Genomic DNA, 16,231 nt, shown 5'->3' with positions numbered 1-16,231 from the left:
GCGTCAAGGGGTTAACTTTGCTTTAAATGCCCTCGTCGTCTATAGTCACTAAAGGGCTGATTTACTAAAGGCAAAGAGAAAAGACTTTACCCTGAGCTTAGTAAATGTGGTGAAACGCCATTTGCTAAGAATATACAATCACTTTCAATAAAATAATAATAGTGATTTTTGCTTGCACTTGTTCAGATGATGGAAGTCAGCAAAGCTTCACCAACATTTATCAAGCTATGGGAAAATTCTCTTGCAAAGTAAACAGCCTATTCAACTTTAATAAATCAACCCCTAACCCTTTAAATTGATCATAGCTAATTTAAAGCATTTCAAATGTAAGTAGCATATTGTACAATTCTAATATTTTTATATTTCTATCTGTTGAAATCTAGGAGCATCTGCAACACAGGTATTCGTAAATTTCCAGATGTGACAAAAATCTTCTCAACACAGTTGCATTTTAACCTGTGAGTAAATCTTATTTGTTTCCATTAAAACATTTTTTATTTGTATAGTGAATATGTGCCAGTTCCTTGGTTGTGTCATCTGAATCATTAAAGAATGCAAAGAATATTCTGATTGGATGAGGTGGAGGGTGTAGCATCACCACTCCCGCCCCTCCACCCAGTTCAATCAGAGAACACTGTGTATTCATTAAGAAAATGCAAAGTGTTCTCTGAATGTCACCTGTGCCAAACGGGCAACCTCCTGTGTTGTCAATGCAGCAGGGCAGCCACTTGGCACAGGACGCAGAAGCTAGTGGAGGTCACTAGAATAATGGTGCCTACTACAGAGATTTCCAGCTTCTAGAGGGATCCTACAGGTATGGTATATACAGTACCAGGGGCGGACTGACCATTTGGAAACTCGGGCACTGCCCGAGGGCCCGGGGTCAGTAGGGGGCCCCATGAGATGCCACTGGTACCTTTTTCATAGGCTTTTTTGAGTTTGGGCAAGGACACAGGGGCCTCATGATCCCCTATTGCCCGGGGGCCCCATGAGTTGTCAGTCCGCCCCTGTACAGTACATACTTCCAAGCTGACCAATGTAATTGTAAAAATATCCATATCTATAATTCTCCTTTAAATTTGCGATTTTTAATCATTTGCAGCCACAAATACTGTACCTGTCACCAGTGCAGCAAGTTTTCAATGGACTGCATGTCAGTAAAAGCCCAAAAGCAAATTCAGATCCACTGTATACTCAGGTGATGCAACACACATGCAATAGGCTCAATTCTTGAAGTTTTAGGGCTCATGTACACTGCAGCTGATAAACTGACGTTTAGGAGCTTTTCTGCGTTTTTTTTCTTCAGCAGCCCCTGAACTCTCCCTCATGTTTTCCTATGTGTCTATGTACACATCGTCGTTTACAGGCATTTGAGTTTACAGTCGTTTTTTGAACGCACCAAACTTGCATATAGGAGTAGATTTTTTCGGCGTTTCAAAGCCAAACCCTTGTAAATGGGGTTAACCGCGTTTATAGCGTTTGCATTTAGAAGCATTTTTTAACTGTTTCATATCCAAATGCTGTCCAGAGCCTTTTTTCATCATCAGAAACACATGTAAAGCGTTTTCTATGTACTCAAATGGACCCGGTACACCAGCGCAGTGAGTTCCAGGTTTCACGTGAAGGAAAAAATGGTAGAACGTGCCGCATTATGCTCATGATGAGATCCATAGTGAATACAACCAGAAAAGACAGGTCATCTCAACACATACTGCTCTCTCTGCTTCTGCTCTCTCAATGTCTTTCAAAATGTCTGAAATAGTTAATTTTTTACTGTTTTTCAGTGCATTCTGGGCATTTTGGAAGGTCTCCTGATGTTATCTTTTAAAACCGCTTTTAAACGCAAACGTGCATAAACGTGGCATGCAAACGCAGCTAAACTGACGATTTTTAACCTACATTTTCCAGCAGTCATTTTCCATCATTCAGAAGAGTTTTCCAAAAGCCCCGTGTACATGAGCCCTTATTTTTATTTGGTTTTACAAATATAGTTACAACAACAGAAACAAAAATAGGACAATGAAAAGCTACACAATATCACAGTATAGGTATTGCAGTAAAGTTTAACAAAGAGTAAAAAGGAAATATTGAATAATTCCTAGCAGTCCTACTAGTTCCACAAAACAATCATTTTAGAGTATCCAAAAAAAGGTTAAACATAATAATATCTTAGGTTACAGTTCTGAACCAGTCGGACCGGGGAGTCCAAACTTTGTCAAATTTAGTAATTCTATCATTTAGGTAAGCTAAAGATTTCTCATAGATGAAGTGGGTCTGGACTCGCTCAATGACTTCTTTTAGAGCAGGGGCTAAGTCTTTTTTCCAGTGTCTAATAATGGTGAGTCTTGATGCTAGAAGAATATGTGTCACTAGGAGCCAATAATGGATTGGATATGTATCTATATTTATATTCAGAATGGCTAGGTTAGGATCTGGTTGTTTAATATCCCAGTAATTTCCAATATCACGTGGAAAACTTTATACCAATAGCTTCTAATATTTTCATATTGTCCATAATATATGTAATAGAATACCAATCTGACGGCAGTTTCTCCAGCATTGAGGACTATGTTGTTCTGAGAATTTGGCCATTTTGGTAAGGAGTTAGATACCATCTTGTGGAAATTTTGTGCGTTAGCTCCCAAAGGTTAACACATCTAGTAGCTGAAAACACATTCCCAAACGCACATTCCCACTGCTCATAGTCATTTTATTTTTGAATGTGTGACTTTTCAATTCTCCCTGGGATTAGCTAAAAATAACTGTCATTTTTTTTGTTTAATAAAGATCCTTATCCTGGTGTGCGAGCTTTATGAATTGAGTCCAATGGCGTTTGTTATAGAAAAGAAGAGTGTTTTGGTCCACAGAAATCAATAAGATTTTAGCTAGAAAAAAATAAAGATTCCCATATGGAAGAAAAATATATTTGAAATATATTTTTAAAATATTCTTCCCAAATATATTGCCATACATTTGCAATCCTACAATTTTGGCCATATTCAATATATTTCAAAATATATTTCAATAAATAAATATCTATATATATATATATATATATATATATATATACAGTGGGGATCGAAAGTTTGGGCACCCCAGCTAAAAATTTGTATTAATGTGCATAAAGAAGCCAAGGAAAGATGGAAAAATCTCCAAAAGGCATCAAATTACAGATTAGACATTCTTATATGTCAACAAAAGTTAGATTTTATTTCCATCATTTACACTTTCAAAATAACAGAAAACAAAAGAATGAGCAAAGGTACGTTTGGAGAAGAAAGGGCACAGAATTTAATGAAAAGAACCTCTGTCCAACTGTTAAGTATGGGGTTGGATCAATCATGCTTTGGGGTTGTGTTGTTGGGATCTTTATGCACATTAATATCAATTTTTAGCTGGGGTGCCCAAACTTTCAATCCCCACTGTATATATATCTATATATATATAGATATATATACTGCATGTTGAAATGTGTTTTTATTACAAAATATATGAAAAATATTTTTAAAAATACATTTCAAATATACTGTATGTCTTTAAAAATACAAATCTACATTTTTGGAATGCATTTACAACTATATGTTAAAATTACTTTTTTATATGTTAAAAACAATCTGAAGAATATATTAAAAAAATATATTTTTTTAAAAAGGAGGAGATGTAGCTCTTAGAGGTCCCTCCCAGTCCTTTTCCTAGGAAAAGTATCCTAGCTGTCCATCTGGGCCTAGAGTATCCAAGCCGGCCTGTTGAAGAGGTCTAAAGAGTCCAAAACTGCGCATTCGCAGAGCCAGGAAATAGGATTATAGCTACCCATCAAAAGCCTCTTCAGAGGAGTCTGTTGTGCAGCTATTCAAGCCCATATGGAAGAAAAATATATTTGAAATATGTTTTAAAAATATTCTTCCCAAATATACTGACAATTTCTGGCCATATTCAATATATTTCAAAATACATTTCAATAAATATATATATATATATATATATATATATAATATACAGCATGTTGTAATGTGTTTTTTATATATTACAAAATATATGAAACATATTTTTAAAAATATATATTTTTTAAATATATTCTTCAGATTTTTTTTTAACCTCCCTAGCGGTCTGATTATGTCCATATTTCTGTGGTCAAAGCGGTACATTTTTTGCATGGAAATATGTAATTTTTTTTATTGTAGGCCTGTAATATTTAGGAATAACTCACTCAAATCTGTCCGAACAAGAGTCTAGTAAACATCCCGGGTATGTTAAAATTTGAAACGCGAAATCATAAATTATAATTTAATATATAATCATAAAAAATAATAATATAATAATAAATTTAATTCAATAATATAATCAAACCAAAAACACTGAAATTTAAAATATAGCGCCAAATTCGCACATCACTGAGCAAGTCGCAAAATCGTTTTCAGTGTCTGATGATGAATTTCCCCCACCAATCATTATCACTTAATTCTGCAAGTGGTTCTGATTTACTATCGCTGTTCTCTAGCCGGTCTAAAACCGCTTTTGACATAAAGGGACGCTTTTTGGATGCTACGGATGTTTCTCAGTTTCCAGGCAGAAAGAACAGTAAAAATGCCGGCAGGGCGCAGGACAAAGCACTCGGGACAAAATGTATGTGAAATTGTTTGATACAGGAATGTTATACTATGTCATTTTAGTGATTTTAGTGAATGTCACTTTTTGTGATTTTCAAATTTCCCGCCGTTCCATCCCCCGTACGTCCCGACGTTGCAGGGGATGGAACCCAGATGACAGATGCCGGCAACCACCGGATTACATTGCCGGAGACACTGCAGGAGGGACATCGCGGGAGCGCAGGACAAGGTAAGTGATCAAGGAATCGCAGGGAAGCACCGCATGGTAAGCCCGAGTGTAGCTCGGGGTTACCGCTTGTGGTACTGAAACTTTTCCCCCAAGCTACACTCGGGAATACCGCCAGGGAGGTTAACATAAAAAAGTAATTTTAACATATATTTTTACACATATTTATAAATGCATTCCAAAAATGTAGATTTGTATTTTTAAAGACATACAGTATATTTGAAATGTATTTTTAAAAATATTTTTCATATATTTTGTAATAAAAACTCATTTCAACATGCAGTATACATATATATATATATATATATATATATATATATATATATTTTATTTTTTATTTTTTTTTATATATATTGAATACGGCCAAAATTGTAGCATTTCAATATATTTCAATACATTTGGGAAGAATATTTTTAAAATATATTTCAAATATATTTTTCTTCCATATGGGTGGCTCTCTCTGCAGCAGCTAAAAGCCAGCGTGAGGGAGAAGAGAAGAAGTCAGCTTTCAGGTGCTGCAGAGTGAGCCATATATTTATTTATTGAAATATATTTTGAAATATATTGAATATGGCCAAAATTGTAGCATTTCAAATATATGGCAATATATTTGAGAAGCATATTTTTAAAATATATTTCAAATATATTTTTCTTCCATGTGGGTTATATTGATGTAGTTTGTATTTATGTACATTATTGGGCAACCTGACTTTCTCAAAATCTACAGTGAATACATTTCTCTTTTCCAGGGAGATTTATGAGAACATGCATATAACGGTTATACCAGCCAATGCTTTTCAGGAAATGAACAATGAATCTTTGATACTGTAAGTAAAAGAAAATCTCTCAATTAGGGTATGTATACACTGACTACAGGACTGTTCTTGGTGTGGGACTGTGTGCATTGTGCTGGCATTTGGGTTCTGTTGCTTTTGGGTCGCTATTGGGAGCTGTATTGTGAACGGAGGAACACAATAGAGCCATTTACCTGTGCTAATTGCATACAAACATCACATGCAGAGTTATGGTGCCCTACTATGCCAGCAATCACATTGCAGATCTATTACCAGTGACTCATGACAAATGTACCTAAATGCAAAGCTAACACCGCACATACACAATATAGTATTCAATACAAATTTACCTGTTTTGCTTGCATTGTGTCTATATGCTCTGTGATATATATTTATGTAGGCAGTATTTAAATGCGTCAACAGTGCTAGATTACTATAAGAAAGCGAATAAAAGCACAAATAAAATGTAACATCAAGAATACCTAACCATATACTGTATATGTTGATCAAATAGTGCTTCTTATGTTGCCTTGAACCAGCATTGCTCTTTAAACTAGACAGTTAGGAGAAGTACCAAAACTTATTTGGCCCTACTTCTGCTCATACCTTGTTTCCCCGAAAATAAGACAGTGTCTTATATTAATTTTTGCTCCCAAAGATGCACTGGGTCTTATTTTCAGGGGATGTCTTATTTTTCCATGAAGAAGAATACGGTACACATTTATTGTTAAATGAAAATAAAGGAAATTTATTACCTGTATACGGTACGGTAGTACGGTAGTTGTCAACACAAACCAGACAAACTGTGAATCCTACAGTATCAAGAATTTACTCATTTATTCAATGACAATCATGTCATCATCTTCTGGAACATCATCATAACAATCCAATCCCTGAATTTCCTGGTGAATTTCTTGTGACTCCATTTCTTTCAGAATCAGTGGACCAAATCTCTCATGTTTAGCAATAGCACTGTCCTTAAATGAGTACTTCTTGTCATTTTGATTGCCCCCTCTGATCCTCCTGCGTCATTTTAAGTGATCCCCCTCCCCCACCCCTGTGCCACTGAACACCTTCACTGACATCCTCCCCACCCCTTTATCAGACATTTCCCCCCTGGGGCCTGCCTGGGGACTGTCACTGGGCTGGCTGGGGCCTGGACCTGGGCTAGAGCAGGGTCTGCCACTGACTGAGAACCTTCAGTCATCATGAGGGCGGCCGCGAGTATCAGGGAGTGTCACCAGAGACAGACCAGCACTCACCACCTTCGCCGCGTCCCGTCCGCTCTGATCCTCCTGTTCTTCTACATGCATCTGCAAAAGTCTCCTCCTCTCTCCCGCCCCGCACTCACCGCTCACTCCGACCTCCGCTCCGCCTCTACACAGCAGTGACATCAGGACTCCGCGTAACGTCTCTGGTTGCTAGACGCCAGTCGGGGCGGCCCTAGCAACCAGTTTACGGTAAATTAATTTTCATTCTGACACAGAGCCTAGGGGGGCTTTATTTTCGGGGGGATGCCTTATATTTCACCCAGAAGGAAACCTGTAAGTAGGTCTTATTTTCGGAGGATGTTTTATTTTCGGGGAAACACGGTAGGAGTGCACTTCATTCTGCACTCCTGTGACCCATTTTCAGCCGCCAGCAAGCTAAAGCCCTCTGTTGGCTGATGTCACAGAGCCAGTCCAGACTCTGGAGAGATCCTGACATTAATGTCAGGATCCACCCTGCTGCATGGACCTGCAGCTGGATCAGCATCTCAGCATTTCCATCCCTCCACAGCCCAGCGCTTCAGTGAGTGCTGGAGGGACAGATCAGAGAGTCGGTGACTGACAGTCATCAGCTCTCTGCTCGGTGAAGACTGAGAACTGAACGATCAGCAATCTTTGATCTTGGGATTAGAGGCGGCAGAGGACAGATGCAGCATTGGATCAATAATGCATCCACCTAGGAGAGTATGAATGTTTTGGTTTTTTTTGTTTTTTTTTTAAACAAAAATAAGAAAAAGTAAAAAACTTTTATCCTATTTACTATCCAGAAAACTTGTTCAACAAGCTGTAATTTTCTATGAGCAACATTATCATGGACACAGGAGTTTCATAAGAAGAAGACAATACAAAGAGAACAGGATACGTTTTCATACAAGTACATGATACAGCAGATACTGTACATATCAGGAATAGGAAATGTTGGGTTTACATACTCTTTAACACAGGCAGTATTCCCGAGTGCAGCTCGGGGTTAACTTTCAGTACCAGAAGCGGTGACCCCGAGCTACACTCTGGATTACCCTGCAGCGCTTCTCCAGCAATCCCTTGAGAACTTACCTTGTCCTGCGCTCCTGCGATGTCCCCCCTGCAGCGTCCCCGGCCATGTCCTCCGGCCGATGCCGGCATCCGTCTTCCGGGTCCCGTTCCCTGCGAGCGTCAAGACGTTCGGGGGACGGAACCGGCGGGAATTTCAAAAATTTAAAAATTTGACATTCACTCAATACACTAAAATCACATAGTATAACATTACTGTATCAAACCATTTCACATACATTTTGTCCCGAGTGCTTTGTCCTGCGCCCTGCCTGCATTTTTGCTGTTCTTTCTGCCTGGAAACTGAGAAACGTCCATGGCATCCAAAAAGCGTCCCTTTAGGTCAAAATCGGTTTTAGACCGGCTAGAGAACAGCGATAGTAAATCAGAACCACTTGCAGAATTGAGTGATAATGATTTGTGGGGAAATTCGTCATCAGACACGAAAACGATTTTGCGACTTTGCTCAGTGATGTGCGAGCTTGGCGCTATATTTCACATTTCAGTGTTTTTGGTTTGATTACATTATTGAATTAAATGTATTATTATTATATTATTATTTTTTATGAATATCTATTATATTATAATTTATGATTTTGTGTTTCAAATTTTATCATACCCGGGATGTTTACTAGACTCTTGTTTGGATAGATTTCAGTGAGTTATTCCTAAAAATGACAGGCCTACAATATAATTACAACATATTTCCATTGAAAACAATGTACCGCTTTGAGCATAGAAATACTGACATAATCAGACCGCAAGGGAGGTTAAAGTTAAAGGAAGATTAAAGGCAATTTAAAAAAAATATAAAAAAAATGTCATACTTACAGTACCTGCTCTGTGTAGTAGTTTTGCACAGAGCAGTCCTGATCCTCCTCTTATTGGGTCCCCTGCTGGTGCTCCTGGCCCCTGCTTCCTGCCAAGTGCCCCCACAGCAACCAGCTTTCTATGGGGGCACCCAAGCAAGCTTGCTCCCAAACCATGGCTCTGCATGTCCATTCACACGCAGAGCAGTGGCTTGATTCCACCCCTGTCTCTTTCTCATTGGCTCACAGGCTGTGATCAACAGCAGCGGGACTAGTTGCTCCTGCTGCTGTCTCAGCCAATGATGCGGGAGAGTCCTCGGAGATCTGAGGCTCTCGTGAACATCGCTGGATCGTGATTGGGAGGGGCTGCTGCACACAGCAGGTTTTTTACCTTCATGCATAGAATGAATGAAGGTAACAAACCTTCAGCCTTTAAAACCACTTTAATGTTGCAAAGATAACTCAGAATCGGGGGCGGAGTGACCATTTGGAAACTCGGGCACTGCCCAAGGGCCCGGGGTCAGTAGGGGGCTCCATAAGATGCCCTGGTACCTTTTTCATAGGCTTTTTTGAGTTTGGGCAAGAATACAGGGGCCCCATGATCCCCTATTGCCCGGGGGCCCCATGATCCCCTATTGCCCGGGGGCCCCATGAGTTATCAGTCCGCCCCTGCTCAGAATATGCAAATGTTCTCCTAAAATCCTTAGAAGTCAAATATAAGATTTGGCAGGAATGATGTAAACATCCATCAGGTAGTTTTGTGATTGAAAACAGAAGTACGTGTCCAATCACCCTTCAGTGCTCTCGGGCTGTTAGATGGATATTTGATCTATGGTAATTAATATTGCTAGATGGGGTTGATGGCGATAAATTTCTAAATGTCATTATATCTCATAATTGCGTCCAGTATAAGTTAATGTACTGTAAATAATTTTGAAATGGCACAGATTGTTTTTATTTAGCTTCAGTCTGTTCCGAGAGATTGCATATCAATACAAAAGTGGCACAACATTAGAATATCTGAAAAAAAACAGACAAAATGCAACTAGGACAACAACAACAACATTTTATTCCTTCAAAACAGCATTAGCACTGAGATAAGAATAAAAATGTATAAAATATTTAAAGTTTATCATTTTTCAAAAAATGGTTACTACAAGAACTGAATGTTACTTTAAACTCTTGGATAAGTCTTGAAAGGGTCTTGAAACTCGGAGGCTTTGTGGAGACTTGGGTGGGGTGAAGTCTATGTCCCTGGATCTACATTATGCTGACAACCAGCCAGTGGTGTCCTGAGGCAGGTGTGGGGGGTGCGCGCCGCACCGGGTGACACCTACCACATGGGGTGACACCAGACCCGCTCCAATAAAGGTAGGTTGTAAAGCAAGCCGACGATCCCCAAAGGATGGATCGGATCTGCGGACTGGGGAGCATAATGGATCGGACTCCGATCCAATATGCTCAATTTGCAGAACCGATCCATCCTTTGGGGATCGTCGACTTGCTTTACAACCTACCTTTATTGGAGCGGGTCCGGTGTCACCCCATGCGGTAGGTGTCACCCTGTGTGGCGCGCACCCCCCACACCTGCCTCGGGACACCACTGGATCGGATCTGCAAATTGAGCATAATGGATCGGAGTCCGATCCATTATGCTCCCCAGTCCGCAGATCCGATCCATCCTGTGGGGATCGTCGGCTTGCTTTACAACCTACCTTTTCTTGGATCCTTCAGAGCCAGGGGCGGACTGACAACTCATGGGGCCCCGGGCAATAGGGGATCATGGGGCCCCTGTATCCTCGCCTACACTTATAAAAGCCTATGAAAGGTACCAGGGACATCTCATGGGGCCCCCTACTGACCCCGAGCCCTCAGGCAGTGCCAGAGTTCCCCAATGGTCAGTCCGCCCCTGTTCAGAGCTCTGTGCCGTGGCTGAGACTCCCGCACATTTGCGCAGGAGTGACCTCATCGTGGCTCAGCCAATCAAGTGACCGAAGCCAGCGAACCTGGAATGAAGACCAGGTGAAAGTAGAATCCGTGTCTGTGGTGTCAGCGCGCCGCTGGAGGACTTCATTCTAAGGTAAGTCTTTCATAATGAACTAGAATGCAATGCATACTATCATATTAGGACAATATTTTGCAGGGGAATTTTTTGTTTTACTACAGCAGTTTACTGCCGCTTTATTATACGCTTATTGGGATTTTTTTTTTCTACCAAAGACATTTAGCAGAATACATTTTGGCTTAAATTTGTTTGTTTTTGTTTTATTGTATATGTTTTATAACAGAAAATAGAAAAATTGTTTGTTTTTTCAAAATGTTTCATTTATATAATTAAAATAAAAAACCCAGTGGTGATAAGATGCCACCAAAAGAAAATTCTATTTGTGTGAAAAAAATGAAATAAATTTAATTTGGGTACAGTGTTGATGCGCAATTGTCAGGTAAAGTTGCATAGTAATGAATAGCAAAAAGAGGCCTGGTCATGAAGGGGATAAAATCTTCTGCAGCTTAAGTGGTTATAAATAGACAAACATGGGTACATTGATTAAAAAGAAAATAAGTGATTATAACTGGATACTAACATTTATAGGTAAAGTTGATCCAGGGAATATCTGATTGCCTCTCGGGGATCAGGAAGGAATGTTTTTTCCCTGCAGGAGCAAATTGGATCATGCTTTGCTGGGTTTTTTGCCTTTCTCTGGATCAACTGTGAGTGTAGGATTATAACTTTTTTTTTTTTTTTCAATGGTTGAACTGGATGGACTTTTGACTTTTTTCAACCAGACTAACTATGTAACTATGTAAGTGGGAAAGAGGACAAAAACTATTTTCCAACCGCTCTGTCTCCGCCACCCCCCTCTGCCAATCCCTCCACTGGCTTCCGATTGCGCAACGGATCAAATTCAAAATCCTAACACTGACGTACAAAGCTGTCCACCATACTGCCCCGTACTACATCTCTGACCTAATATCCAAGTACCGCCCAGCACGCACACTCCGCTCCTCACAAGACCTCCTTCTCTCTAGTTCCCTGGTCTCCTCCTCCCATGCCCGCCTCCAGGACTTCTCCAGGGTGTCACCCATCCTCTGGAACTCCCTGCCCCAACCCATCAGATTATCACCTACTCTCCTCTCCTTTAGGCGCACCCTGAAAACCCATCTCTTCAGGGAAGCCTACCCCACCCCCTGCTAACTTGCCGACCTCCTCCACTCTTCCTACCACTCCATCCCCCACAGCTATCTCCTCCTGTGCCACCACCCCCTCCCTCCTAGATTGTAAGCTCGAAAGAGCAGGGCCCTTGATTCCCTCATGTTTTGCATTGTATTGGTATTGTTCTGTCACATGTTCTGTCTCCCTTTGTAATGTACAGCGCTGAGCGAACTATTGGCGCTTTATAAATACTGAATAATAATAATAATAATAATTTATTAAGGCAACCTGGAGGCAGATGGAGGGAAAGATAAGGGGTGAAGATTCTGTACTTAGCTATGATTGCTGTGGGGAATCATTGTTGCATGGAGGAGAGAACTAACACATAGTATGGTCAGCTTCTTGGGGGGGCAGAGGGGTTTAGTTACCCCCATAACAGATATAAACATATAAATGAATGGTAAACTTTAGTTTTTTATTGTAACAGTCCTTGTAGTAATCTTTTTGCAAACTAATAAACTTTGGATCTTGTATACATCTTTATTTTTTGCCAGTGCCAACATTCTTTTTGGAGATATACACTCACCAGCCACTTTATTAGGTACACCTGTTCAAATGCTTGGTAGCACAAATTGCTAATCAGCCAATCACATGGCAGCAACTCAATGAATTTAGGCACCGATACATGGTTAAGATGACTTGATGAAGTTTAAACCGAGCATCAGAGTGAAGAAAGGGGATTTACGAGACTTTCAACATTGCATAGTTGTTGGTGCCAGATGGGCTGATCTACTGGGATTTTCGCACACAACCATCTCTCAGGTTTACAGAGAATGGTCCAAAAAAGAGAAAATATCCAGTGAGACGCAGTTGTGTGGATGAAAATGCCTTGCTGATGTCAGAGGTCAGAGGAGAATGGACAGAAAAGCAACAGTAACTCAAATAACCACTTGTTACAACCAAGGTATGCAGAATACCATCTCTGAATGCACAGCACGTCGAACCTTTAACCTCCCTGGCGGTAGTCCCGAGTGTAGCTCGGGGTAAAGTTTCAGCACCACAAGCGGTAACCCCGAGCTACACTCGGGAATACCTTGCAGCGCTGCTCCGAGATCCCTTCTGCACTTACCTTGTCCTTTGCTCCCGCGATGTCCCCCCTGCAGTGTCCCCGGCAATGTCCTCCGGCCGATGCTGGCATACGTCTTCCGGTTTCCGGTCCCTGCGATCGTCAGGACGTACAGGGGACGGAACGGCGGGAAATTTAAAAATGTCAAAAAGTGACATTCACTAAATACACTAAAATCACATAGTAAAACATTACTGTATCAAACCATTTCACATACATTTTGTCCCGAGTGCTTTGTCCGGCGCCCTGCCTGCATTTTTACTGTTCTTTCTGCCTGGAAACTGAGAAACGTCCATGGTGTCCAAAAAGCTTCCTTTTAGGTCTAAAGTGGTTTTAGACCGGCTAGAGAACAGTGATAGTAAATCAGAACCACTTGCAGAATTGAGTGATAATGATTCGTAGGGGAAATTCGTCATCAGACACTGAAAACGATTTTGCAACTTTGCTCAGTGATGTGCGAACTTGGCGCTATATTTCAAATTTCAGTGTTTTTGGTTTGATTATATTATTGAATTAAACTTATTATTATTAAATTGTTATTTTTTATGATTATTAAATTATAATTTATGATTTCGTGTTTCAAGTTTTATCATACCCGAGATATTTACTAGACTCTTGTTCGGACAGATTTCAGTGAGTTATTCCTAAAAATTACAGGCCTACAATAAAAAAAACTACATATTTCCATGCAAAAAAATGTACCGCTTTGAGCACAGAAATACTGACATAATCAGACCACTAGGAAGGTTAAACAGAAGATCTACAGCAGCAGAAGACCACACCAGGTGCCATTCCTGTCAGCTAAGAATAGGTAACGAAGGCTACAATTCGTACAGGCTCACCAAAACTGGACAATAGAAGATTGGAAAAACGTTAACTGGTCTGATGGGTTTGACTTCCCCAGAGATGGTTGTGTGTGGAAATCGCAGTAGATCAGCACTTTTTGAAATACTCAGACCAGTCTGGCACCAATAACCATGCCACATTTAAAGTCACTTAAATCCTCTTTCTTCCCCCATTCTGATGTCTTCAACAAGACGTCTTCACCACATCTAGATGCTTAAATGCATTGAGTTGCTGCCATGTGATTGGTTGATTAGCAATTTGTTTTACCAAGCCATTGAACAGGTGTACCTAATAAAGTGGTCGGTGAGCAAATTGGTTGTAGGTATGCAGTGCAGAAATTGGCAATCAAAGTAAAAGGTCACCAATCCAATTTAATAGGTATGCTTGGTGCCTTATGGACATCTTGGTTACAATTCTAATTGTGTATGGGCATCCAAGAGTATATTTTCAAATTATTAAAACTGTATAGTATGCTACTGTTGTGATGTGCGTATTGAACTTTCTGTGTTAGTGATTTTTCTTGACAATATACTCACACAGGAACCTTTTCAGGAATGGATTCGAATACATAGAAGACTATGCATTCAATGGAACAAAGCTGGATCAACTGTAGGTATAACTGTTTATTAATTCAATATTTTCAGCAGAAAATGTGAAGAGTGCAAAGAAGTGGAAAATGTGATTCCTGTGGAGTAAAATGTAGTTTGGAGGGCTGGGAAGGATAACCTCTAACACTCCAGCTGTACAGGAATTGCATCATTGAGCTCAAGTCTCAAGGGTGAACATTACTTAACAGTTGGAAAGATACAGGTTGTCCAGTTCTGATAGAGACAAAAACTTGGAAAGATACAGGTTGTCCAGTTCTGATAGAGTCAAAAACTATCTTACATAATATGTCAACTAGAAAAAAAGATAAAAGCAAGAAAAGAACATTTTTTTATTTATTTCAGGTGCTTATATAGCGTTGTCAATTTACGCAGCGTTTTACATATATATTGTACATTCACATCAGTCCCTAACCCTCAAGGGGTGTACAATCTAAGGTCCCTAACTCACATTCATACATACACATACTAGGGACAATTTAGACAGGATCTAATTAACCTACCAGCATGTCTTTGGAATGTGGGAGGAAACCGGAGTACCTGGAGGAAACCCACACAGGCACAGGGAGAACATACAAACTCCAGGCAGGTGGTGCCGTGGCTGGGATTCGTACCAACGACTCTAGTACTGCCAGGCGGAAGTGCTAACCATTAAGCCACTGTGCTGCCCATGTGAAATTAAGTCAGGATGCACAGTAAAGCCTTGCTATAACTTGGAGGGGCAGACTAGGCTGAGTACAAGGTGCTTACTTGCTTAAAGCAGAACTAACCTGTATCTGAGCACCACAAACTGAAAATACTATTTATTTCATTTTTAATATTCAGATCAAAATCCCCAATCCATCCATGTCTTTGTGCTACGGCCATCTTGAGTAAGGGCAGATGATTCATGTAGCATTCACTTCCTGCAGTCCATTTGCCCTTAGCTCAGGTACGCAGACCAGAGGGTGCTTTTTAGCTGACAAAGCCCCTCCTCCAGATGAACAAAAATGCCCATGAAGACTGCTGGGATGTATGACATCATGTTGGGCTAGGCCAGAAACCAGGACACAACTGAAGAAATGTAAAAAAAAAAATATATATATATATATATATATATATATATATATTATTATGAATATTATTATACAGTATTTATAAAGCGCCAATAGTTCTCTCAGCGCTGTACATTACAAAGGGGGACAGAACATGTGACAGAACAATACCAATACAATGCAAAACATGAGGGGATCGAGGGCCCTGCTCTTTCGAGCTTACAATCTAGGAGGGAGGGGATGGTGGCACAGGAGGAGATAGCTGTGGGGGATGGAGTGGTAGGAAGAGTGGAGGAGGTCGGCAAGTTAGCAGGGGGTGGGGTAGGCTTCCCTGAAGAGATGGGTTTTCAGGGTGCGCCTAAAGGAGAGGAGAGTAGGTGATAATCTGATGGGTTGGGGCAGGGAGTTCCAGAGGATGGGTGACACCCTGGAGAAGTCCTGGAGGCGGGCATGGGAGGAGGAGACCAGGGAACTAGAGAGAAGGAGGTCTTGTGAGGAGCGGCGTGTGCGTTCTGGGCGGTACTTGGATATTAGGTCAGTGATGTAGTTCGGGGCAGTATGGTGGACAGCTTTGTACGTCAGTGTTAGGATTTTGAATTTGATCCGTTGTGCAATCGGAAGCCAGTGGAGGGATTGGCAGAGGGGGGTGGCAGAGACAGAGCGGTTGGAAAGGTGAATGAGTCTGGCAGCCGTATTCAGGATCGACTGAAACGGGGATAGCCAGCGGCGA

At 40.6% G+C, this 16,231-nt stretch overlaps 1 protein-coding gene across 2 annotated transcripts in view; it reads left to right on the top strand.

The window, feature by feature from the left end:
- LHCGR (luteinizing hormone/choriogonadotropin receptor) overlaps nucleotides 1-16,231 on the top strand; it is a 209,596-nt gene that overhangs the window by 119,765 nt on the left and 73,600 nt on the right. For both annotated transcript variants that reach the window (XM_089676442.1, XM_089676441.1), the window contains exons 5-7: nucleotides 384-458; nucleotides 5,583-5,660; nucleotides 14,403-14,471. In XM_089676442.1, the coding sequence (XP_089532568.1) occupies nucleotides 384-458; nucleotides 5,583-5,660; nucleotides 14,403-14,471 (222 nt within the window). The remainder of the gene's footprint in view (nucleotides 1-383; nucleotides 459-5,582; nucleotides 5,661-14,402; nucleotides 14,472-16,231) is intronic.

The sequence above is a fragment of the Staurois parvus genome, unplaced genomic scaffold, assembly GCF_062004578.1.
Source record: "Staurois parvus isolate SC_StPar_1 unplaced genomic scaffold, SC_StPar_1.0 ptg000169l, whole genome shotgun sequence".
Taxonomy (NCBI): Eukaryota; Metazoa; Chordata; class Amphibia; order Anura; family Ranidae; genus Staurois; species Staurois parvus.
This window is presented reverse-complemented; position numbering and strand designations above follow the sequence as displayed.